At 34.4% G+C, this 26,322-nt stretch overlaps 1 protein-coding gene across 3 annotated transcripts in view; it reads right to left on the bottom strand.

Moving 5' to 3' along the window:
- Positions 1-26,322, bottom strand: part of IMMP2L (inner mitochondrial membrane peptidase subunit 2) — a 414,256-nt gene that overhangs the window by 74,013 nt on the left and 313,921 nt on the right. For 2 of the 3 annotated variants that reach the window (XM_068189967.1, XM_068189969.1), the window contains one exon: positions 19,012-19,114. The exons of the other annotated variant lie outside the window; for it this stretch is intronic. In XM_068189967.1, the coding sequence (XP_068046068.1) occupies positions 19,012-19,114 (103 nt within the window). The remainder of the gene's footprint in view (positions 1-19,011; positions 19,115-26,322) is intronic. 3 annotated transcript variants of the gene reach the window in all.

Here is a 26,322-nt window from a genome sequence, read left to right as displayed (position 1 = left end):
TTGCTGGTTCTAAGAATGTGTAGCCAGACGCAGTGTCCATGCATTTCACATAAGTGTATCAGCAACGTGACTACCAAAGGTGCAAACAGTGGACACCAGACATCAGAGATACCAAGGACAATCAAACTGAGAAATATGATTAAAACTAGTCCTAATATTTGCTGGGAATAATAGACTACTGGCAATATAATCTGAATTAAAATCAAGATTGCAAATTAGAATAGAATAGAATAGAATAGAATAGAATAGAATAGAATAGAATAGAATAGAATAGAATAGAATATTTCAGTTGGAAGAGCCCTACAACTATCCGAGTCCAATTGCCTGACCACTTCAGGGCTGACCAAATATTATTGAAAGAGTTCTACAAATGTCTCTTAAATACTGACAGATGTAACCCCCAAATAGCATAACAGCATCAAGCACAAGGAGGAAATACGGAGAAGAAGGAAGAAAAGCCATTAAATAACTATAAACACTAACTATTTTGTATACTTATTCCTGATAGTTAATAACATGTAAAATGAACTTCATTAGCATGAAGAATGCTGTTAATGAAAGAGTTTAGTAACATTTTTGTTTAAAGTTTGCAACTATCCTGATGTGTCAGCCTTTAAAATATATCACAACAGTCTCCAATTCCATGGAAAATATCAACATACATGCCTGAATTTGAATCTGGACACATATTAAGTTGCAGCAGTTTTCGTCAGCAAAAGCTGCTGCAAGCTTACCGTACTAAAATATTTGATGGGTTTAATATCCATATATAACTTTAAGTATTCAAAAACCTTTAAAACTCATGGTCTAGGAATGAGACCTTCCTTACGTTTATAATTTTTATACAGCAGCCAGATTAGATCAGTGTACAAAATTTCATTCTATGACATAATTAACCATAGAACCATAGAACATTTCCATTTGGAAGGTACCCACAAAGATATATTTCCTGACTCCACACAGGACCACGTCAAAGTTAAATCATATAAACCAAGAGCATTGTCCAAATGACTGAACACCTAAAGACTTGTGGCCACAGCCCCTTTTTCTTGGTTGCAGGTTCCAGCAACTGACCACCCTCTTAATGAGGAGTCATTTCCTAATACTAGGTATAACCCTCACCTGATGCAACTTTAAGCACTTCCTTCACATCCCTTATTTGTGTAAGAATAGGAATGTTTGGAAGTTTGCTAAATAGAATGGACAAGATCAAAAGTTATATTTCTCTATTGCAATATCATATTACTGAAAGGTGAAATCTGGGAAAAACTGGTTATCTGTGAACATTTGCAAGCCTATTTGAATTTGGACAGATCTGAAAAACATCTCCAGGTATTCACACAGTCCTAGATAAAATGTCATTTCCATCAGAACAGTCTCACTCTTACATTTAGAGATAAATAGATGGAAATTACCAATATTGCAATAAAATTTAAAACATTGTTATATTTCTTTAAAAAAATTTAGAAGATAAACAAAAAACAAAAAGCTGGAAATACAGCATTTTATATTTTTCTAAAATGTTGTGACTACTTATCTTCTAATAACAGATTTTTTGCAAAGCTTCTTAATTTTTTTATCAAGCAACATTGCCTCTCATTTTCATTCTGCTAGGAAGCATACTTTTTATTTCTAAACTAAATTTCAATAGAAAACATTTTCCAATATATGGAAATCCTGCATTATCAAATTGTGCATTGTTAAATACTGTTTCAGTAGAACTTGCAAAACCGCAGCACTGGCACCATAAACCTCTTCTATACTACTGAGATAAATAAATCTCTGGAGAAGGCAGAAAATTATTTTCTACTGCAGGAAATATGGAAGTGTATTAAACTTCTGAACTGAGATTTGGTTTTGGAAAATACTAAGTGCCTACTTTCACTATCAGCTAAGATAAAGGTTTAGTATGAATCATGTGCACTTTAAACAGTACTGACAAGAACAATGTATTATTAAGCATTGAACTCTGCCACAGCAAATAATATTTATCTGACAAAATATAACAAGTGACTGACATTTTCTATATTAATGTCATGTTTCATCATTTTAGAAAACTTATTTTCTTAATTCCTACAGAATGCCCAAGGTATTTGAAGCTTTAGCAGATGTATGACATACACTCTCTGTTCATAACATCTCACAGACTGACTCACACTCAGGGAATCAAATGTAAATGATACAATAAAGAGGAAATTTAAGAATAGTATAAATATCTGTAGTGTGAAGTCATGATGTACAGACAAAAAGTGATTATTCAGACAGAATTCAGTGGAATAAACTGAGAACCATAGGCAGTATTTGAAAGTTAGCCCACAGGCCCCCCCAAACTTCTAAAAGCCCATAGTGAATTCCTAATCCCAAGGTCTAAGAGCTGCTACTTCCATTAGGAAGAATAAGAACTGCTCCTCAAGGGACAATTAGACAACTGAGGTTGAGACATTCTATGCTTAAATATATGAGAATGAAAACTGTCTGAGCTTCAATTTCAGCAATGCATAAAGTTAAAAAAAAATAAAAAGGTATTTTCTTTTGTTATTGAAAAAAAAGGACAGGTGGAGATAGGGAAAAGAAGGAAACAGACACAGGGGAAAAAGTAAAAAGTTGAGAGTGAGTCTTACACTGAAAGTTCTCCTAACTTCAATAAATTTATCATGATCTTCTTTGGAAGATTCATGAACTGAAAGAATCATATATACAGCATATTATTGAAAGCTAGAGCTCTCATTAAGTGACATTTTGAAATTACAGATTTAAACGCACATCTTACCTTATACTTCCATTATTTATAAAACATTTTTGCACAATATTTTTTGGAAGAGAATATTTTGATCTTTTAGTTAGGCCTTCTAAAGCATTTTTAGTTTATCAATATCTTCTTCCCAACAACAAAAATAGCACATACACATTTCAGATGCTTGTCTTGGGACATTCTATTAGCCTGCACTTGAAAGCGAACACTGGGAATTTGCAGCATGTGTCAAATGTGTCAAAACAACCAAGAGTGAAATCATTACATATATAAATACCCATATATTTACTGCAAGATTAATGTGGAGGAAAGGTGCTAATTTGACAGTTGCCAAGTCTCAGCTCCACAAAAAGGTGGAGAATACACATTAGCAATGCCAAATATACATAAAGTTTACACTCTCTAGAGCACACAGGAATTGCTACATTCAGGAATGAAATAAAATTCAATATTTGCAGTGCTTTGCTTCTTTCTCTTTTCTGCAGAGAAGGCTTAAAGCACAACATGATGCTAGTTTTATATTTTTGATGATCTTGAAAGTTTTATATGAACTCAGTTCAGGGAACAGAGATTATTAAACAAGAAAATATCTTCAGCATGAAACATCTTGCAATCATATAATCTTTTACATCTTTTATATATGAGGTAAATGTTTTAAAACATGCTATGCCTCACATAGGTTTTGATGGTTTTGTCAGTTTGCTTGTTTTCCCACAGTGAAATCCCTTGCACTCATTTTCACCATCCTTTCAACATACCTTCTTTCGTTCTAGTATCTGAAATGTCTGGCTTTGTGCTGTTACTAAATACACAGTCCTGAAGGGCTGCTGCAACTGCCTACTCACACACTGCAGTAGCATTGAACTCAGTCAGGATGTTCTTTCAAGTGCTTTGAAATAACCTGAGATAGAGAAGGCATTATAGAAAAGCAAACTCTTTTCTATTTTATCCATGTAAACAGAAATCTATACTGTCTTCTGCTGTGAACTAACAAAGGCTGCTGCATGACAGATGAAATGCAGTTCAGGAGACCCACCATGAGAGTAATCCTTTCAAATGCATCTAGGATTGTTCAGATGACCAAGAAAAAATGTGGTCATGAGTATTCATACATTATTTTAAAAAAGTTAGGATGAGTAAAATATTAAACTAGATGAGATTCTACATGCCTGAAAGACATTTTTGTACTTAATACAAAATAATTCTGCAAACTTTACTCCAGTCTTTGACTAAGTGTGAAAAAGTGTCTACTGATAGGACAAATTAGGAGTGAAAATATAACAAGAACAAAAAGGACTTGTTTTATGACAACTAAAATCTTTAAATTAAAAAAAAAAAAAAAAAAAAAAAACCAAAAAATTTTTCCTAAGAGGGTCTCTGCACATTTTAATCAGGTAGCCTAATAAAAGTTGTTACTTTTAGCAATTATTTTTCCTCTTTATATAACTGGATTAGCAATGCCACGCTAAGTGTATGTCTGGTAAATTACCCAGAACCCCAAGAGACTTTTCATTTTATTGTTTCATGCTTTAAATTCTACCTATCTAGCAAATGTATTTGCAATTTGCTGGCTATTTTCAATTTTTGCTTGTGACACACAGAGGCTGTGAATTATAGCTAACAGTTCAGAAAGTACAAGCATTTTTCGCATACACAACTGAGAAAAAGGTATTTCATTTATAGTATGCAATCCTTTTCTTAGTGTTAAAACATGAGATCAATTATGAGTTTTAGAATTAGCCCCAGGTAATGGGAGATGTTCTTTACTGGCAAAGTGCTGCCTCTGACTATGGTGGTTTGAAGAACAGGTTGGTTCTTACTATACAAATAGAAAGATTAGCTCTGCTATGTGTATTTAGCACTTATATGCCACAAAACAACATCAGAATAACAGAGGAAATCTCTAAATATGACACAGGAATAAGAATCTTCTGGTGCATGGTTGTATGACAAAGATAAGATCCCTTTCTCCGCAAACATTTCCAGGCCTGGACAGATGGAGCTTGGCAGGGGCTGGAGCAAGGCATTGCTGGAAGAGCCATGCGCTCTCCCTTGCTGGGGACAGTCTGTGGCCATACGTCTGCAGCACAGCATCAGCAGGAAAATCCTGCTGGGGGATGAAGTCCTGACATCACTGACCCTGGCAAAACTCCCAGAGACAAGATTTTTCCCAAGTTTTAAATACTTGAACATACTGTACAAACCAGAGACAAGATAAACCCATTCTAGCTTACAAAAGATTTGGGGCTTTTTTTACCTGACTTAGGTAATAAATCTATTGCAAATGCCCCAGACCTCAAAGAGGCATGTAATTATTTTTAAAAGTGGAATGCATCTTTATATCTATATGGAACAGAAAAATGAAGGCAATATTCTCTAAGAGATTGCTCAATGCCATCGCTGGGCTGTCACTGAAAGCCCTGTTAATACTGAAGCCTAATTTGCATTTTTACCGAAATTTCAAAATTATTAAAACATGACGTATCTTTTGTCCCATTCCAAATGCAATGAAAAAATATGTTACCCTTTGTTGCAGAGAAGACATGAAATCTAAAGCTACCTGTCTTAATGCTATGTAACACTTATTCTGTGAAAAGTTTAAATTAGTCTCCAGAAAGCTGGCACCATTCCATTTTAAAGATAAAATTTAATTTTTTATTTCAAAACCTATAAGAAGCATCTCTCTATTATTTTTTTTTTCATAAGAAACTTTGATAGATTTAGTCCCTTATGAATCTCATTTAAAAATACATGCATTTAAATGCCAATTGGGACTTTCTCTGGAAAGCTAAGAATAAAGGTTTTAAAGTGGAATTCAGAAAGAAGAATAAAGTTAATATTTTTATTCCCAAGGTAACTGAATCTTTTCCAAGTATTACTGGTATCTGCTATTTTTTCTACTTGTGGTAAACAGAACTATTTCTCCTTAGATTATATAGTTTATTTTTCAGAAAAAGCACCCAGATATTCTGACAAGGAAAAAGCCTTTGAAGAATAATCAAACTCCTTTTTTATCCACTGTATCAATACTCTGTTAAACCTAAAGGTGTTATACTATTACTACTTTTTGTTTCACTAGTCTTGGTTTCTGCAACAAGACACTATCAAGAGCACAAGGCCAAAATGATGAATAATAAAACTAGCACATGTAGCAACATATTATTAAGTCTCATTGAAAAAAGGAATATAATTTGAAATACAGATTATACTGATGTTATTTAAGTTCATTTTACATAGCTATTTATCACTGAGTTGGAAGAATTTGTTCACTGAGGGTTTTATATTATAAGTGTGCTAGTTCTTTAATTATGCATAATAAATCACATTGGATTTTCAAGAGATCAATTATTCACTTTAAATCTTGGATTCTGTAAAAATAGTATGTGTGCTCTGACCTCACATTTTTTGACCAAAAAAAGGAAAAACTTCAGATTTGAAATACTAGAAGAAATTGCACTTCTTTCTTTCTGAGCCTACAAACATGAGACACCTGGAGGTAAGATTACTCAAAGAATATTTGTGCTTTTTCAAATTACTTTATAATGTATCATCTGTCTAGCCTATCTGCACTTTTCAGTCTCTGTAGAACTTATCACAGGAAAAGATACCAACTTCTATTTTATTTTTTATATATATTATCTTTTTTCCTTTTGTTTTCAATATGTTTGTGCAAGCATCATTGAAGAAGTGCATGTTCTCTTTTCCTGTATAACCCTGGGAATATAGTAGATGTCTTCAGTGTACCAAGAAACACAGATTTATGCTAGTAGGATAAAATTTAACTGTAGATGTTTGGTTTGGTTTCACAGGATTTGTCTCTCAGGTTATTATTTCAAAGGCCCAGTGTGTTGTTAGGGCCAGAGCTCTTTCTGATGGATAAACCCCTAATAGCCTGAGACATAGTAACAGGGGTAAAACTAAGGTTACTATGCTGTTCTACTTCAGGTAGTGTGAGATTCACTAAAAAAAATTGCAAGTCAGGGAGAATGTGGAAACTCAGTTGGCAGTAGATATTTTTTTTCCTCTCTGTAAAGTCTGCAGCTTTTTTCTATATATAAGCAATCTATTTGAATGTGATGAAGCACTAAGGTTTCACACACTTAAAGACAAGTGATAAATTGAAATGACATGGCTCTGTTGCTAGTTTACTGCTGAAGTAATCCAAATACCTTTTTAGTTTTTGTTACTGTCAGATTAATTTGTGTAAAATGTGCCAAGAGAGAACTCTAAAAGCAAACCAGGGAAGAAAGATATCCCATTATAACCTTCTATTTTAGTGCATGACTTACTTCAGGCTGCTGCACTTCCTGAAACTTCAAACTAAAACATGGATATAAAATAAGCCTTCCATACAAACTACACTGCATGCAAATGCAAATAAAAATGATCAAGACAGTATCTTTATTATTTTCTTTCTTGAGAATATAGTTCAAACATGAGATGAATGCTACAACAGAAATACAAGAAAATTCATTTCTTGAACAAGTTTCCATTGTACAAACATACCTGTTTTGCACTGGTATGTGCACAACTAGTGGGGCTAGTAGCAGTATAAGGAAACAATGAACTCTAGATTCTAAACAAATGCATTTACCACTGCTGCTTCTTGAAACTGAGATGCTGTGACAACAGAAAAGTACTTATGAAAGATTTACAGGAAAACTCTCTCAGAGAACCTAACAGCAGGAAGATGTATGAGAGTTCTGAATGGGATCCAAAGTGACTAAAGGACATTTCTTCCTAACTCACTTCATTAAATGTAAACATGAAGACTTTATTCTTTGCTAGTATTTTTTGTCTTGTTCAATCTAAATATTTTTCATTTAAAAGCTTTGTAATACTATCAAACTCTTTAATTGACAATACAATTGTTTATTTGAAAATTGACGTGAACAAAAATTCACTCTGGCACTAGAAACATTTTAAAAACTGTGAAAATTAGATTTATTCTTTACATGGCTCCACTCACTAAGTATAATCAGATCTTGTATTAACTAAGGAATATTTTGAATTGTGACCTTACACTTTCACTGATGCATGCAGAACTCTGAGGGACTCTAAAATTCCTCTGACAATACCTAAGACTTAGCATATTTGAGTACAGATATCATGAATATGAAACAGTTTCTAAGGTCCTGTAGTAGTAGTAGTTCTTAAGTCCTGTATTATAGGACTTACCAGAAAACAATACATAACTCAGAGAAAACAGTATATTGAGCTTGTCAAAGGGGAGTTATATCTCTTCACAGCTTGAAGATACAGAGAACACAGCAGTTGCAGCAACATCAGAGCTTTTGGGGGAGCATGCCTAATTTCACTCCAAAGTGCACATTCAATTTTTTACTATTCAGTCTGGAAGAGAAACACAGGTATTTCTGACTTATCCTATGTGTGGAAACCTGCATTAGCAGCATTTTGAAGAACAAATTTCAATTAGTGTAAGACTCTCATAATTGTCAGGTTGTGACAGAATTATAAGAGTCTTGAAAAACAAAAAGGATCCTGGAATGCCTGTGTCTAATCTCTAAAATTGAAAAAAACATCATCTGGTGTGCTCTTTCTACCTGCCAAAGCCTCTGAAATGTGAAGGCGATCATTACATTAGGTGGAGCTACAACCTGCCAAGGAGCAGTCATGGAGAATTTTGTAGGCAGTCACTTCTTCTGATCTCTCTCCTTTTTCAGTGTATTACATCTTGTTTTGGTCATAGGCTTCCCCTGGCTTTCATTAGAGGTAGTGTGGGTATGGCCAAAATTCAGTGTTGGATATCAGTTTCACATCTGTTACAGAGTAGTCCAGAGTCTGTTATTTTGGCATCTAAATGATACAAATCCTGGCTTTTAGTAAGTTGAAAATAAAACTTGAATTGAAATTTTAATAATATGAAAATATGTGGATATAATTGGGCATAATACAGAATTGAAAATACTAATCTTCTAAGATGATAGTACTTTTAAACTTTCTATTATTTCTTTTGTGCATTTTTAGTGGAAGGAAGATGAGCTTTTGGCTTTAAAATTTCTGACTGGCTAAACTACAAAAAACATGAGTCCTGCTAAGGTGATCCAAAAGAAAAATTGGGAAGGTTTGTAGCTCTTTGCTTTCCTATCTTGGTTGTGTACCAAGTCAAAGCTATATTCTACAAATAATAACTCTGGCAGTGGCAGTGTTGACTAAAGGTTTTAATAAGTTAAACCCCTTTGCACCCCTTCATATACATTAATCCAATGGCTGTAAAGCAGTCATTGTGGGGACCATTTACTATGCTCTTAAGAAAAATCATGAAGTGACTCGTCCAGAAAATAATTGATAATTCATTTTACCATCATAGAATACTGAGAGACTTTTTTTTTCTTATTAATTTAATTGATGCTGCACAGATTTCTGTTACTAAAATTGGATGACTTCCACCAGAAGTGGAAGTGTAACTTTGTGGAATTGTAGATTTGTCTTTCCTTTCTTTCTTCCTCATTCTTTCTAATTGTTGATCAATTATTGATCAATGACCCATGATTTAGAGTGGAAATTGTTCATCGTCTTCAGATTTATACCTTTGCTAGGAAAGAAATATCAGATCTTGTCATCATAACATGTTAACCACTACTGTAGTTTCCTTCTACTCCTATTGCAAAAAGTGGTATCTCACAAATATGAGGTGTACAAATTAACCCCCAAAGCTTGTAATCTTCAAGATATATTGCATGGAAGAAGAGACAGCATTGGTATAACCTCTAATACATACATATTTAAGAACAGCATTCCTTAAAATTATATTGGGATAGATTACCTGGGGTAAAAATGAAATTTTGCAATTAGAAAATGTGATTTTGAGTAACAGATCTTGCAGCTTGCAGGCACTGTTATCAAGGTTCACTGTCAAAGGTTAACATGGGACTTGTCCTCATGACCACAGATGGCTGATGATCACATGATAGGATATTTCAGGTTCGCATCAAATGCAATTAAACACATTTTCAATAATTCCATCAGGACACACATTATAGCTACATAAATGGTGCATATGTGAAAGAGGAAATACCAGTTTTTCTATTATATGCAGCACTTTTCTAAATCTCCAGACTGACAAGAGAAAAACAAAAACTGTGCTGATTCCTGAATCTGACATTGAGTTGCAGGAGCTCTTAATTAAAATCTACATAAAATTTCAAACCTTTATGGAAGCTAATCTGCAGTGCCCAAATCCTCAGAGCAAGTAAATTAAAAGAACTATACCCAACTTTAATTAAGTAACATTATCTCAAATACCAATCAAGGGAAGAGGAATATATTTTACGATTTGTTCTGCAAACCTAGATATGCTACTCTGTTGGTAGGCATTATCCCTCTCACCAAATGTAACATTATATGGGAATTACCTCTGAAGAATTCTTACTTGTCTCTTCTGCAGTGAAAGAGAGAAATAATAACTTAAAAATTTTGCTATCAATCTGAATATTTCTCTGACAAGACCATGATTATGTTCATTGGAAAACTATTTCTATACTTTTATATTCTGAAATTTAATAAATAAATTATTAAATATGTCCATTACAATTGTATTTTTCAAAAAAAGCCCACACAGTTTGGAAAACGCTTTGATTGCTTGGATAACAATCAGGAATTAAATTACTTAACAGCAAAAGTTCTGCTTAATTAAAAACTTAAGTTTTTACTGAAGTAGCTGTCATCACCAGAATCAGCAAAATTATTCCGTTTGAACTAGGGTGCTTCATTTATAAAGTCTTTCAAAATAAGAGATGGAGGAAAGACACAACATGAACTAGAGAAGCAGTCTGAAACATGCAGGCCCTGGACTTCATTAAGAAGATCCTATAGACATAAAATATACAAAAACAAATGTCTGAAAGATCAGGATGCTAGTCCAAATCAGATTTTAGCCCAAATTAATATTGTTATTTGCTCCATAACATACCTATAAAATCTGAAGTACTACTTAAAAAAAAAAAAAGTGTTTGCTGCTAATATTTGAGGAAAATTTTTCTTCTCTGCTCAGGCTGGAGATTTAAACATGGCCAGGTTAGGAAAATTCATGATATCTAGTATATTTTCTCAACTATTCATTTTAGAACAGAGGCAATACAAATAAAAGTTTGCAAAGAAACGTATGTGCAATCTTAAATCCAATTTGACGCCCTTGATAATCCTCTGAGAGACTGCACCAATTGAAAAATAAATTTACTATTTTCTCTCTCTTAATAAATGTGATTCCATCAGTATTAACACATAACTTTTGTCAGTTTACTGTCCTATATGCTAAATGAAAGAGTTTGCTGACAAAATAAAAATAATTTTCCGATATGTACAGACATATAGGTAGGAAGGGACATCTGGAGATTACCTTGTCCAACCTCCTACATGGGAGGACTCAGACAACTCAGGTTGTCCAGGGCTCTCCAGGCAGACTTTTTTTATTATCTCCAGAAATGGAGATCTGATGTTGCTGTAGAGCAGGACGGTAACGAGAAGACTCCAAGTCAAAGGCTAGAGAATGAACTCTGATTTATTTCAAATCCACTGCTCTATATATAGAGAACATCGCGCAGACTAATTTCATTGGTCTTAGAGTAAAAACATCTCACACCATTGGTGTGCAGTGAATGACGCACGGTGGCAGAACATATCTATAAACAATGTGAACAACAAGATAGATTAGAGAATTATTTACATCCTTTCCCAACTGTCTCCCAGGCTCTCGCCTGGTTAGAAAACTCTCTTTTTCTCTCTGACTGAACTGAGAATATCCACAATCTTCCTAACTTTTTCAACAACCAATGCTTGAATTTGCCACAATGAAAAAAACCCAAACTTAAATACCTTAATGTCTATTCAGAATTTTGGGTGCTGTGCCTGTTGTCCATTGTCCCATGACTCTGTGTCTCAGAGGAGTCTGGCCCTGCCTTCCTCATACACTGTGCAGCAGCTGAGGACTGCTGTCATCTCTCCTTGCAGCCTTCCCACCCAAGGCTCCCACCCAAGAGAGCAAACTCTCTTCTTGAACCTCTGCATGGTGTGCTACAGGTCTGTCACAGGGGCCTTTCCCAACATTTATGCAGTAAATCCCCAAAGCACCCTGTCCTGACTGCACATGCACCAAGAGGATGGAAAACATCACTTCCCTTTAATAATTCATGGAAGTACTTGTATAGTATTTATCATGGTTCAATAATGTTTTGCTTCTAAATGAAAAAAGCATACACTTGTTTTTATGTATTTATAAATGTATTACGAATACATTTATAATACATTTACATTGGTAACACATTACAATTACAAATACAATAAATACATTTACAAATGTATTTATTTGGTTTGCACATTCACTGCCATACAAATACACATTTTTAACCTTCCAGTATGATGTGCAATCATGTAAACAAGGTGCTAGAGTAAAATAGTCTTATTTTAGGATTGGTACCTTTAATGGCATGAGTACTTATTACACCAAAGCATTTAACTTATCCAAAAATGGAATCAGGTAAATAAAAATTTCCTACAATTCTGCAAATTAAAATTTAGAACTTTTTTTTTATTAATCACTGTCTGATCTTTGACAATAATCCATGTCCAAGAAGGTAAAACTATAAAGAAATAAATACATTAAATGTTTTTTTTTTTTTAATTATGTCCTGGCAAATCTTAATATGAATGCCAGCATGAATCAAAATTCCCTACACAGTTAAACAGGAGTCAGCAAAGATTCCTTTGTGCCTCGTATGCATTAAAACAAGTAATTTTTTGAATTCTATATAGACATTATAATGTTACGAATACTGCAGAGAGATTATCAAATATAAGGGTATTTCAAGCGGTAATAGAGAGGGAGATAGAATTGTAAGGAAACTGATGAAGGAGTATACAGGGTTTCACAAATGATTTATTTGAATGCAGAGCTGTTCAAATTAGATAATTAAAAATGATGGCATGATTCTGACAGCTCTCTGATCTTTCCTAATTTTTCATTAAATAGATCCAATACTGTTTTCAACATTTTTCCTAGTTTATGTCAAAAGGCAGCTCAGACTACCAATCTTTCCAATGTGGTTGAAAAATTCTTTAAAGCTTCTTGCACTCAGAAATACTAAATATTTGCATAAATAATTCATTGTGCTTGAATTTGTTGGATAAATCCTGTTCCATAAGCAAAATGTCTGAAGCTTTATCAATGCTAAATAAATTGCACTTACAAATAATAGAGATAATTAGCTAGAATGCATAAAATAAGATTTAACATAACAAAGACAAAAAGCAAACTTTCTATTGCTAAGAAATAGAGTTGCCTTAACTGAGAGCTTTTAGTCACATGATAATAGCCATATGCATTGGTTTAAAATAGTCAAACTAAATATTTTACCTTTCAAAATAATTAGGACAGCTATAGGGGACTTTTTATTCCCTATAGTGCAAATTCAGTTAGCCATGATAATTTAATGGACAGTCAGGCCACACAATCTTATTAGCAAGGCTCCCCTTCAGCAGCTCCTGGAGTGAATTGTCATTCTCCACAGAAAAGCCACCATCCCACTTTGCATCTCACATATAGTATTCTCTCAAAGGGACAAGCATATTTACCCTTCGAGCTTTATTTATCATCAGTCATAACACATAATGTCCTATCTGTTTTATTTGCCATAGATTTTTACAAGTTCAAGCTGTGCATCCATGCAATTTACTACTGGTAACTTCATGCTCCATATGCAAAGTCTTTTTTCTGATTGTAAACAGTTTCACCTATTTAATTTTTGTCAGTAGCCAGAGATAAATAATATGGAATGGCATTGATTGCATATTTGCATTACATATCCTGTTTAAACACAGGCTTAACTTCTTCTTTAATACCCAAGAGAGAACTAGAAATGTCACTGACCCCATAAGAGTCATGCCACTCTCCAAAGCTACATCTATATAGCAGAGTGGAGATGCACTGGTGTCAGTGGTAGCAAAAAGATAACTCACATTCACAGCCTTCACTGACTCCTTTGTCATCACTCTTCTCCTCACCTACATGAACTTTGAGTGTAAGCACAGATAAGTGTTTTCTTGTTAAAATCACACTTTTGTATTGCCACTCTTGACTATCTCTTCTTGACTGTTCTAAACTAAGAAAAACAGGGTTTGGTACTCTGCCATTGACATATTTGTCTCATGCCTCTTTGAATGGCATTTTGGAGTCAGCAGGTATTTCAAGTCCTGGCAGAGCTATCTGTGGGAAGTGTGCCCTAGCTATATGCCTTATTGTGCAATTTAATGCAGTGATGTTCAGTGCACTGCTGGGAGCTGTTAAACTCTTCCCACCTCTTGTCTTAGAGGCTGCTCCATTTCAGGGAGATACGTAATCCTTGCACTAGATTGCAGCTCACATATGAAAGTTTCTCCAGATGGCAAGATCATCACTAAGATGATGTGCACTTTTAGGACATGTGGCATTCTTTGTTTGCTGTTATGTAAGTAATTCAAAACTACAGGAAGAGATCTGCTTTCTCTTTCAACGGTCCACTGAACCTCCCTCAGAAGATGACAGAGCAAATAAAGCAGTGGCACTCTCACAAACTGTGGACATCTTGGTTTAAATATTTCCTTTACTAGCAGGAACCTCTGCATTCCACTAGAAGTGTCATATTTCAGTTCAACTTACTGTCTAATGTAATTTCCTTATTTTTTGCTTTTGACTACTTGTATTCATTAACAGTAATTACAGAGAGAAATAATAGATCAGCCTAAAAAAAAATCATAAGAGGCCACATTCTACTACTGTTAGTAATTGAATTTGCCCATTGAGGATTAACAGTTAAGCCATTCCTATATTATAGCTGAAAGGGATGATGATTGCCTTTGAAAATCAAATCAAAATAACTAATAAATCCAGCATAATCTGTTCAATGTCACCCTAGTTTATAGTTTCCTAGCCACAGTCTACAGGTTTGTGCTGTTAAATGAAAATGTGGTTAAACAGATAGAAATGTTTTTCAGATAAATTATTCCACAAATTTACAGTACAGAATAGGCAATCATAAAAATTGGCCTCTACAGTAATGCTAACCAAAAGCAATTTACTCATTTGAAGCTTATGAATGTAAAACTTCTGTCAAACAAAAAAAATTAGGCTCAAGTTCAACGAGATTTAGTTTTGAAAAGAAACACATTAAAGATAGATATATTTTCAGGAAAAGGGCTAGGATAGAGACCTGGATGGGCCAAAAGAGATGTTTTTGACAAAGTACTCAACATACCTGTGTCACAGGTTTCCCAGGAAGATAAGGAGGATAATAGCTTTTTTGCCTTTACATTGGATTGTGCAGGTTAACTGATAAAGAACTTTATCCACAGCCATTAAACCCAATAGAAATCTCTCATTGACTTTAATGAGCTTTTGTTCAGGTCTTATACATGACAGCTGAAAGACTGCCATTGATTGCAAACCCTAATTTTATAAAGGTCTTTCATATCCACAGGTTGGAAGCATTTGGAAACATGTAAATGTATAAATACGAGCATTATAAGATAAAATTTATCTGTTTTACTTTTAAAATTATGAGAGAGCTTCTCATTGCACATATGTACATCCAGGAATATATTAGTTATTCCATTAACTTATTAATAACTCTTCCTTAGATACCCTCACATATTGCTTGGATAGCCACCTCTGCACTGCTGGTTGCCAGCTGTAAACATATAATCTACACAAAGTACAATTTATAATGACTTTTCCCTTGATATAGCCAGAATATTGGACACAGATTTTAAATTGTCACTTTGTTTTTATGCTGATATTATACTGACTATGCAAGCAAAGACAATATCTGATCTGGCATAAAGTTAACCCTTTAAAATTTTTAAGAAATTTGAAGTAGCAGAGGAGTCTAATACTTCATCAATTCTTTATAATATCGCCTGCATTTCTGAACTAAGAAAGCAGAAGCATTGCCAGGAATATTACTTTTATATTTACTATGCTGTTGAATAGCTTTTTACCTATAGTAAAAAGGTCCATGAAATAGGAAACTACCAGAAATGAAAACAAAAAGAAGAAACTTCAACAAGTGGTACCTAATTATATTAGGTGTTCATGATCATATTTCTGTATTATGCCAAATAAGGAATGATAACCTAATACTATAAAACTTTACTTCACTCAGAATTTAGAAACAGCAGCAATCAATTTAACAGAAATCTCTATCCTGGTCCAGGTAACTAAAAAAAAAAATCTAGCAATATGTAATTTTTTACCACTTAAGTAATAATAAAAATATGCAAATTCTCTAGATGCTTATTGGCTTCTATTCAAAACAGCTATTTTCACTGTTATGAATGGCTGACAGATTTCCAAACCTGAAACACATCAGTATTAAAGCATTAGTATTATGTATCATCTGCTATTCAGCATTCCACAAAGCATTTTTTAAAGACAGTGTACAATAGCCATGAGCTAATTAATTCAGTCCTATATTAAGAAAAGGTAATTAATATCTACGTTTTGACCATATAGAAAGCTAATAGCATTTCTAATTCAGCACTAACCATAGATGCCCTGTTATTTTTCCACTATCAGTTAAGGTATTAATTTTATCCAAAGACAAGATTAAGCAGACAGGCAATAATAAACCTTTAAAAATCGTAGTTTAAACATTTTCATTTTATTTATACACTTCAGGAAAATATGTGTCTATTCTTTAAAAATCCAATTTTAGTCTTGTAAAACCAAGCAATAACAAGATATTATTTATTTTATAATACTTTTATGAACTAAATAAACACAATTTAATCAGGCCAAGTTTTGCAGTTTAGGAATTCATATCTCTCCAAAGGTACATCTAATTTAGAACTTGATTGGTATCAGGGTTTATGCTTTATCAACCTAACCCATTAGGCCATTACACAGAGTTATTCTCCAAGAGAAAAAAAAATTCTAACATCTGTTCTCAATATGTTTTTTCTATTATTTCCTTTTATGTCCCATATAACTCATTAAGTTCATCTACAAAATATTACTGAGCCTATCTGCACTATAAATGCCTTTCTTCAATACGATCTCATGAAAGAGAAGAAATGGTAGCCTACAACATAGTCCACTTAAGCCTCCCACTATTTCTACTGCATCTTTTGATCAAAGAAAACATCATTTTGAAAGTCAGAATTGTGACACACATGTCCTAATGTGCCACACATTTAATCTTATATCTTAAGTGACCTATACACTAAGAAAGTGAGAAAAACATTTCCATGTCTTACCATGTCTGTTCCTTACCACTGCTGCAGTCTTAGGAGAGAATTTTTTTTTTTTTTCAAAAAGTACATACCTTCTGAATGGCTTGAAAGAGTGATTTTAATATTTTAATTTGCTTGTGCAAATAATCTCCAGAGTACAGAAGAGCAGTAGAAAATGTCCCAGTAACCTAAAATCTTACATGTGTAGGATGAAAAGAACCTCAAGTGCTGTGTGTCCTTCTAAATACACTTTCCATTTTCTTCTACTGACAAAAAAATTGTATATTTTAATATTCTGAAGCTAGTTTTCAAACACTGTGATCTCTTCTGCACCTTCTGCTTGCATTCAGTGATTGCTGTTCTAACTCAGTTTGAGAGGAAAATACCTATTTACAGCTGGCTTGCCCATAATGTATTCATCAAAGCAATACAAAGGTCATTCTTCCTGCAGAAAGATAAAGAATTCACTGTCAAAACCTGTCCTGCTAGCTCTCAAAAGTGCCATTGCTGTAAGAAAAGTGATATACTATCTGATGTTAGCTAACAATTGATGATTAATGTGAGGTCAAAGCCTAGTGAAAAAGATTTACTAATATTTATAAACAACTGCGAATTGAGCAAAAATCTGAGGGTATTTAGATTTACCCCAACATTCTATCTTGCATGAAAGCTGCATGGTGCCTACCTTGAGGATTTTACCTTGTATGAATTTCTGTGTGAGCTGCTGTAAATCTGAAACCAATGTCCAACTGCTAAAGGTTCTTTATGCTCTGAGACTACATTGGCAATATATTTGTAAGTGAAAAGATTAGTGGCTTTATGACTAAGATTTATGTTGGGAATGGAGAGTGACAGAGAAAAGCTTACTAAGGGAGGAAAGCAATACCTACACAGGATAGACTGACTTAATTCTGCAAGAAAGAACCTCTAAAACTAGATGTTAGAAATCTTAGAAGATAGCAGAAGGAAAACAATAATGAAAAACAGCAGGAAATACAAGCACACAAAAAGTGAGACAAACTAAAAGAAGGCATCACCATTACGTACTCCAAATCAGACACTGGGCCTATTTAGTTTAATTTCCCGAGAACGAATTATTTCAATTTAATAATTGGGCAAAAGTTCAAGAAGCCAGATAAACTCATAAGGTCCTTCTTGTCATTAATTCAATTAGTCAGTGGGATGACTTCTGTATGAAATAGATGTGAAATGCATAAGGGTAGAAAAATCCAATCTTGACAGCTTCCCTGTGACAAACAGTGGGTTTTTAAATAACATTAGAAGAATATTCTCTCTTAAAAAGAGAGAAAAATCCTGCATGTAGAATAGGGCTTAAAGAGTTTGTATATCCACAGCAGGATACACAATTTATGCATGTTAGATTAAGTTAAAACAAGAACAAGAATCTATACAAAATGTAACAAAGCCAAAACCAAACCCAAACTAGAGTTCAGAGAAAGAATTGGCTGTCCTCCTGATGTAAAGGTGCACACTTTTACCCATCAAGAAACAAATTTTACAGGTTATATTTTTTTCATTCAATATGTAAAGAAAATTTAAATATTTACTTTGGGAAGAGGTTTGAAATATCTCTACTATTGTCCACTGACTAATTTACCAGTTAGCACTTGTTAAGCATGGTTACAGTTCCCCAGGTCTTTATCCCAGCACTGGCACTAAAGAAAGACAAAGCTCCCAGGAGGGAATAATTCCAAATTATATCAGCTGGCAAAACATCCTCAGGGAGCATCTGTCAGCTACAGGGAGCTGGCTCACCCTCTGGCTACAATTCCAGCATATCCCTCCCAATTTAAAATCTCTACCAAATCTCCTTCTATGTGGGAAATTGAAAGAAGTCCTTATATTTTTATAATTGCTAAGAAAAAACTCAATATCTGCTGACCAAGATATTTTATAAAGTTCAATAATTCTCACAAAAATAATTAAACTTCAATCACAATCAATTCATACTCGCTGTGTTTCACATATGCACAGTATTTCAGTTGCAAAATGTGACATACAGAGAATTGACTTACAGGACCAAAAGCGTTGCTGTCAAAGCTGTGCCCATGGTGATCCCCTTCCACCCAAATATGACCATGTGGAACTTTCACATACTTCTTTTTGTATCCAATGGTTCTAAGCAGAATTGGAAAAAAATGGTTAGTTTAAAAGATTTTTAAAACAAACAAACAACTCTTCAAAAACCCCAAAACCAAAACACAAACAAAAACCCCCAAACCCAGAAATGTTTTTTTAGGAAAAATTCACATATTTCTGGGTTTGGAATTTGACTTTGCATACAACTCAGCATTAGCTAAAACCTGCCTGCACTGAAGTCCTTTGGACTTCAAGAGTGTTACTCAAGTCAAAATATATAAAAATTTTGTATGAGCTGGTTGCACTATCTGGGCCTGTTTACTACATTGCTTTGTCAGAAATCACAACACAAGAAAGGAAGAGACTTTTCAGTTAAATATAATTAACAGATTATTAACTTCACCTCTGTAGTAACAAAATTTTGAACCATCAGATTTTATCTCAGGTAAATACCAGTAAGCATTCACATGTTGCAGTCACATAATGATACAGTTTAAGACTGTTTTTCTTCATCAAAAATATACTGTTGTATTTGAACTGACCTCAGATTCAGAGTATAGATTCCTGCAATTATTCTGTCCTGGGGGTAGGATTCGTTCAGCTGTAACAAGCTAAACAAGATAAACTTTAAAAAAACCTTTAAGAGAAGGCCAAGTTATGAAGAAAAATGACATTGATGCCATCCTCTACAGAAAATCATACTGCTGCAGCATGTCCCAGTATTACAAAATGACACTACAGATTAGTACTAAAGCTGAGGTGCAGAGGATGCAAATTTCCTGTATTTAGTTCCCCAAGTAGCTGTCATTTTCACAATGCTGATCTGCCTTCTACCACACACTTCTGCTTTATTTCAGATGGGACCTGTTATTCTGCAATCATTCACGCAGAGATGTTGCCATGTTTTAGCCCCAGACAGCAATTGTCATGCACACTGAATTATTACCAGGATGAAGAATTTACAGATGGGACTATGAATAGTGATACCTCTTATTTAGTTCTGAATAAACAAGTCTGTCCATCGACAGAAACAGACTTTTGATCTAGCTTGTTGCCTCCAGCTGCTCATTGCTTTTCACTGTCTGGAAGATATGCCCTCAGAGCAGAAGGCAGAAGGAGCACACACTAAAACTAAAAAAAATTCAACTGGAGAGAGAAAACCATCTTCACCAGGAGATTCAGCTGGACTGTACAACAGCACTAATCAGGGATATTCACCAGTCAAAATGAAAAATATTGGCTTTGGGGAGGTTTGTTATGGTTGAGGGGGAGGGTGAATATGTTAAAAGGACAAGCTAATCAATAACCTGGAGGCCATGAAATATTAGATGAATAAAGAATCCTCAAAAGTGCATTTTAACTATATTAACTCTGACTATATTAGTCAAATAAAAATAATAATTACTTTATTTGCAAGTCACAAAATCTGACTAATCCTTTTTCAAACAGCTATTTTTTGGCAGCTAAAAGGATGAGCATTCCAGTACTATATTCAAATGGAATTCTACATGTATTTTCGTTGAAAGCTGAAAAAATAATAGCCTATTTGCAGAAAAGAAAAAGACTGATCTTCTCTTTTTCTAGAACAGTTCCATATTATTACACATTATTCAAGACTAAATTCCTAAACCATTTGAAGCAAAAATGCAAAACTGTCCTAGCTGGTAAATATATGATTTCCTAAATAAAATGAGTATGCTATAATAGTTCAATTATGCTAAAAAAGCCATTTATTACTATGCAAATCCTTTCTCTTTTTTTTTCCAAGAGATATGGCATACAGTTTAGACAATAAAATTATTTATGTTTTTAGATTTCATAATGCTCCATCTCATTGATAGTTTCTTTTACAAAGTATCATATATTTTACTAGTAAAATGTTTTAAAGTATAGGTTGAGAGTTGTTCATTAATTCTGCTATTTGATTAGACACTTCTGAAAATTATTAAATGGGTCTCTTCCATCAGTGATAAAGGCAAACAATAGCTCAAAAAATATTTAATTTTCTCTTCCATTCATCCTCCTGAATACACAAGAGTTTATTGTGATAAAATTTTGTACCCTTACAGACTTCATGTACAAGATGAAATTTCACTCAGAGGGTGAAAGGATTTGAAAGTTAATTCTGCTGGCATGTTTACCTCATAAATGTCAGGAAAATAATATGGCAAAGGCCAGTCAGTGACTCAGTTTCAGACCTGACACAATCTCTTATCCCCAGATAATCTCCTCCTTTATTATGATTGGGAAATCACCAAGAGGAAGGCAAAAAAATTTTGTAATAAGTACTTAGAAAAAAAATTGGAGGGAAAAAAATGGTCTGCATGGATAGGTTTTGCAAAGGTTTTCAGCAACCCTGTGAAAATCTAAGGGTTTAACACAGATGTATGATGTGTTCTTTAAGGCCTAAGGCAAAAAGAGAAAGATTACAGAGTGCAGTAACCATAACTGGTTCTTTTTATTATTTCTAAAACATTGTAAATACATATTTCTTTTCTACTCTTGAGATAAGCATCATAAACCAGAATATTTTTCTACAATCATGCAAAAATAAAGTCTCTTGTAGTGATTAAAGAAGAATTCTATGCAAATTCTCATACTGAAAAAAATGGATATACTAGTAGTTTTTACTTAGAGGAAATATAATTAAAATTTACAATGTCAATAAACATATTAAGGGAATAGGGGAGAAAAACAGAAATGGAAAAGAAACAAAAGCAGCAGTTCTAATTCTCTTCTTTAGTAGATGGGAGTGATACTTCATTAATAAATCCCTTAAATTTTGCCGTTATATGTAAAACCTTCTGCCATTCCATCTATGGGTTATATAAATCATCAGATTTTGCCCATATGTATGCTCAAGAGAAAAAATTTATATTGTAAAAAATAAGTGCTCACATACCTGTGAACAGAAGAGAGGCAAGAAAATCTATTTTCCTAAAACTATTGCTTCAAAATGTGACTGTAGTATTTGCATGGGGCAGTTATCTGGGGACTTGGTATTCTTTCTAGCAATATTACTGCAAACACTGTCCCATGGAACACTCTGGAATTTGAAAAAAAACTTCTATTCAAGATTTTTACTGCATACATTAATAACAAACCATAACAAAGGCTCATGTTACAGTGAGCTCGATCATCTGTTTGTTGATATTGGTTTTAATTTTTAAAATAATTTCATTTTTGAGTTACTCCACAATAGAGAAATAAAGTATTCTTGCAAACAAACCAGACTACAGGCTTTAGAAAGCCATGTTTGGTTCAAAATGGTAGGTTATTTTTAGTTACTCTTGCAAAGACTATGATGATACTTTTAAAATAAAAATGCACAAACTTGGTTTTCTTTCCTAAGAAGAGAACCCAAACTGATTCATAGTCAAAATTAGTCATTGTCCCTCTCTTCCATTAATCCTGCAGAAATTTTAATCTCTGACCTAAATTGCAAGGGAGAGACTATATGTGTGTGCTGCAGTGGCAATATGGCTCCTGATATAAATATACAAACTAACACTAGTTAAACATTTCAGCTGGGCATGCTGAAATAAAACTATTGTCCATCGTTTTGTGCAATGCTACAAGGCCAAATTACTAACACAAACATTTTTGAAAAATGTTGACTACACCTTTTTTCTTAAGGATAGCCTTGCAGACTACTCTTATCACATTTGGGGGTTTAGATCTATGTAAATGGATAACAGTTTTAAATGTAATGATCAATAGTTCAGTGAAAAATAAATACAATTCAAACTGAAAAAATACTTTGGAATGCTTCTAGTACTATTCAACAATGGCTGCAAAACTAAAAATCCTCAAGGCAAATATCAATTTAAAAACATTACTAGCCCATTGGGAATTTTACATCAATTCCTTGTGAAAGGTCTTTGCTACAAAGGAATTGCAGACAATAATATATTTTAAAAGCAATACAAACTTCTATTTTTCATTCTTATTTGAGCATCCTTAGACTTATTTCTCTGACTGGCTGTAACCATGACCTCTGTTAGGTCTCACACATGAATTTTTTAATTAAATTTAGAAGATATCTTGATGAATTCTTAGAAGAAAAATTGCTATAAGTAATAATTAATTTAGTATTTTTTAATTTCATATCTAGTTCATTAGCATGAGTTATAATTACTGAACAATTTCTTAAACTTCATAAAGCCTCTACTAATGAAGAGTAGTCTTTCACTTTCTTAAATTTACTAGCTAATAATAAAAAAAAATATTTAACACCTCTTATTCTTCCCATTTAAATGGTTTGCTTTAGCAATACTACAGGCAAAGACATCAAATTAACCAGATTTTGATATATGGAATCCAAACATCTGTTAAAAACCATACTGGTGTGAGCAAAAAAAATAATTTCAGGTTTTACTGAAGTCTTTGACACATTAGTAAAAATCAACTGAGCTCTGTTGCTCAAACTGTAGTTGAAGTCTCATTGGCTTAAGAACAGGGTCTACCAGAGTTGCAGTCATTTTCTAGTTCAGAACATAATGGAATAGCATTTATCTTTTTAGACATTTTTACAGAAGTTGGTCTGAAATTCTGATTTACTTTTTTCTTACATATGAGGTACATTTTGAACCTTTGCAAAGTTTTTTTTTTTTTTCTCCACAATTTAATAGCTAACAGATGTACTTATAGCTATCCTTGGCTGAGAAATAATTTCAATCTTGACAGTCAAAAATGAGCTCTAGATGGTATTCTAACCACCTGCCCACAAGCAAGAAAAATCTGCTTTTTTAGGATGCAGTAGCAGTGCCAAAGCAAGAAACTTGGCTCAGCTAAGCTGGATGAGGAATGATTGCCTTCAGTTTGATTTGACCTTGAGAAATCCAAAGGTCTCAACAATCTGCATATCTTTGGGTGTCAAGAGGGAACAAACACTGCAGATAATGTCCTGTTTGCAGAGGAGATAAAATAAAAACTCTTTTGTAAAATAGATAGTTTCTATCATACTGAAGAACAACTTTCTCCAAGCAATGGATTGCTGTACATGTTTATTGGGTTTGTATGGCCAGGTTTTGGTATGAGGTCTAAAGGGCAGGCTCTGTGAGAAGTTGTCACAAGCTTCCTCCATATCCAAAAAGGCCAATGCTGGCCAGCTCCAAGATGGACCCACTGCTGGCCATGGCAAGCCCATCTGCAATAGTGATAGGGCCTGTGGGATAACGGAGTAAAGTGGGGAAAGTTGCTGTGCAATAGTAATTTCACCAAGAGAGGGGTAGTATATGTTAGCTCTGCACATACCACGGTCAGTGACGAAAGAGGAGGAGATGCTCCAGGTATCAGAGCAGAAATTCCCTTTCAGATCCTGGTGCAGACCCTGGTGAGTCAGGCTGTCCTTTGGCAGCCCATGGAGGTCCATGGTGGAGCAGAGTTCCACTTGCAGCAGAGGACCCCACATTGGATGGAGTAGATGCTTGGAGGAAGTTGTGACCCCAAGGGAAGCCCACTCTGGAGAAGGCTCCTGGCAGTCATGTGGCCCCATGGAGAGAGAAGTCCATGCTGGAGCAGGTTTTCCTGCAGGACTTGTTACCCCACAGACGACCCACGCTAGAGCAGTCCTTCCTGAAGGACTGCACTGAGCAGAAGGGACCCATGCTGGAGTTCATGAACTGCAAAGTGTGTGAAGGAGTCACATTGGAAAAGTTCATGGTGGAAACTGTCCCATCAGAGAAACACCAAGATCAAGCAGGAGAAGAGTGTGAGGAGTCCTCTCCCTGAGGGGAAAGGAGCAGCATAGATGTGATGAAATTATCACAACACCCATTCCATGTTCCCCTGCACCTCTGTGAGGGAAGAGGGAGAAAAAATTGAAAGTAAAGTTGCGACAAGGAAAAAGGGAATGGTGGAAGAAGGTGTTTTAAAGATTTTAAACCTACCCAGATTTGCTTGGTAATAAAATACACTCATTTCCCCAAGCTGAGTCTATTTTGCCCAAAATGGTAACTGGTGAGTGATCTCTGCTTGCCCTTATCCCCACCAACAGGACTTTTGTTCCACTTTTTCTCTTGTGTCCAGCTGAGGAGGAGAGTGATAAGCAGCTTTGGTGGGCACCTGGCATTCATCCAGGGTCAACACACCAAAATGTGGAATTTTTTCCACATACATCCATCTTAATCAAATTCACAGAATGACCAAATGCTAAGATACTCAATTTCAAGTGACACCCAGATCCCAAAACATGAACCTTACTGCAATATAACATGTAAATTTTATTAGTATCACTGCAGGGAATCTTACACATGACACTAAACACCTTCCAGCTCCTAAGAAATCTCCTTTTTCACTTCCAACACACACATACAGCCATCTGTGCCTTTCTACTTTAACTCTTCCCTTACACATACATAAAGATATAAAGGCAGCATTATTTATGTGAAGCAACTAAATGTTTTTTTTCTGAAGGACACCTACAGACTATGCAGGAGTGCAGCTATTAACTTTTGCCTCAGAGCTGAAATCTGTTTTCCATATAACCTGCAGATCCACCAGTTATTTAGAGGGCTGACTATGAGAAAATGCATCCAAACTCAGAACCTGGAAAGTGCTGGAGGATCCCTAATGCTTCAGGTATTGTTTCATAAGCATTGCCAGACCTGCTATATTGAGAAGGGAACCCACAGAGGAAGACATATGTAAATGACAGAGATGACACAATCTGAAACAAAAGAATCCCATTCAGTGATATTAGGAATAGCTATTATGGAGGCAGTGATTCCCTCTGCTTATAATTGGGCAAATTTTTGCTTAAGTCTGTTTTACTTTTTGCCATTAAAAATTTTGAAGTCTCAGGAAAAATGAATACTAACTTACTGGTTTCCTCATTTGGAACAGAATTATGATTACAAAACCACCCCCTTTTTAATAAATAAACAAAGCAGTTAAAGCAAGCTGAACTAAAAATGCTATCCCTTTTTTCCCAGCTAAAGCATTCCTACCAAAGTACACCACTGCAGGTTCCTGTAACTCAACAGTGCTACAAATAAGTAGAAATCTGATATGGAAAGTACAGGAGATGTTTGTTGTTCTGCTTCATTAATTAGTTAATTTCTCACAAAGCATGTCATTCTTAAAAAACACAGTGATTTACCCATTACTTGCTTCACCAGCATCAGCATAATGCAGTTAACAACTTTTAAAACACATGGTATTCAGGAAAATTACTGGATTTGTGCATATTTATCTAAAATGATAATATGATTGAAAGGACAAAGAATAAGCCAGCTCATCTATGA

This window comes from Anomalospiza imberbis, chromosome 5, assembly GCF_031753505.1.
Source record: "Anomalospiza imberbis isolate Cuckoo-Finch-1a 21T00152 chromosome 5, ASM3175350v1, whole genome shotgun sequence".
In the NCBI taxonomy this organism is placed as follows: Eukaryota; Metazoa; Chordata; class Aves; order Passeriformes; family Viduidae; genus Anomalospiza; species Anomalospiza imberbis.
The sequence above is the reverse complement of the archived record's forward strand: the minus strand, read 5'-3'. Positions and strand labels throughout refer to the sequence as shown.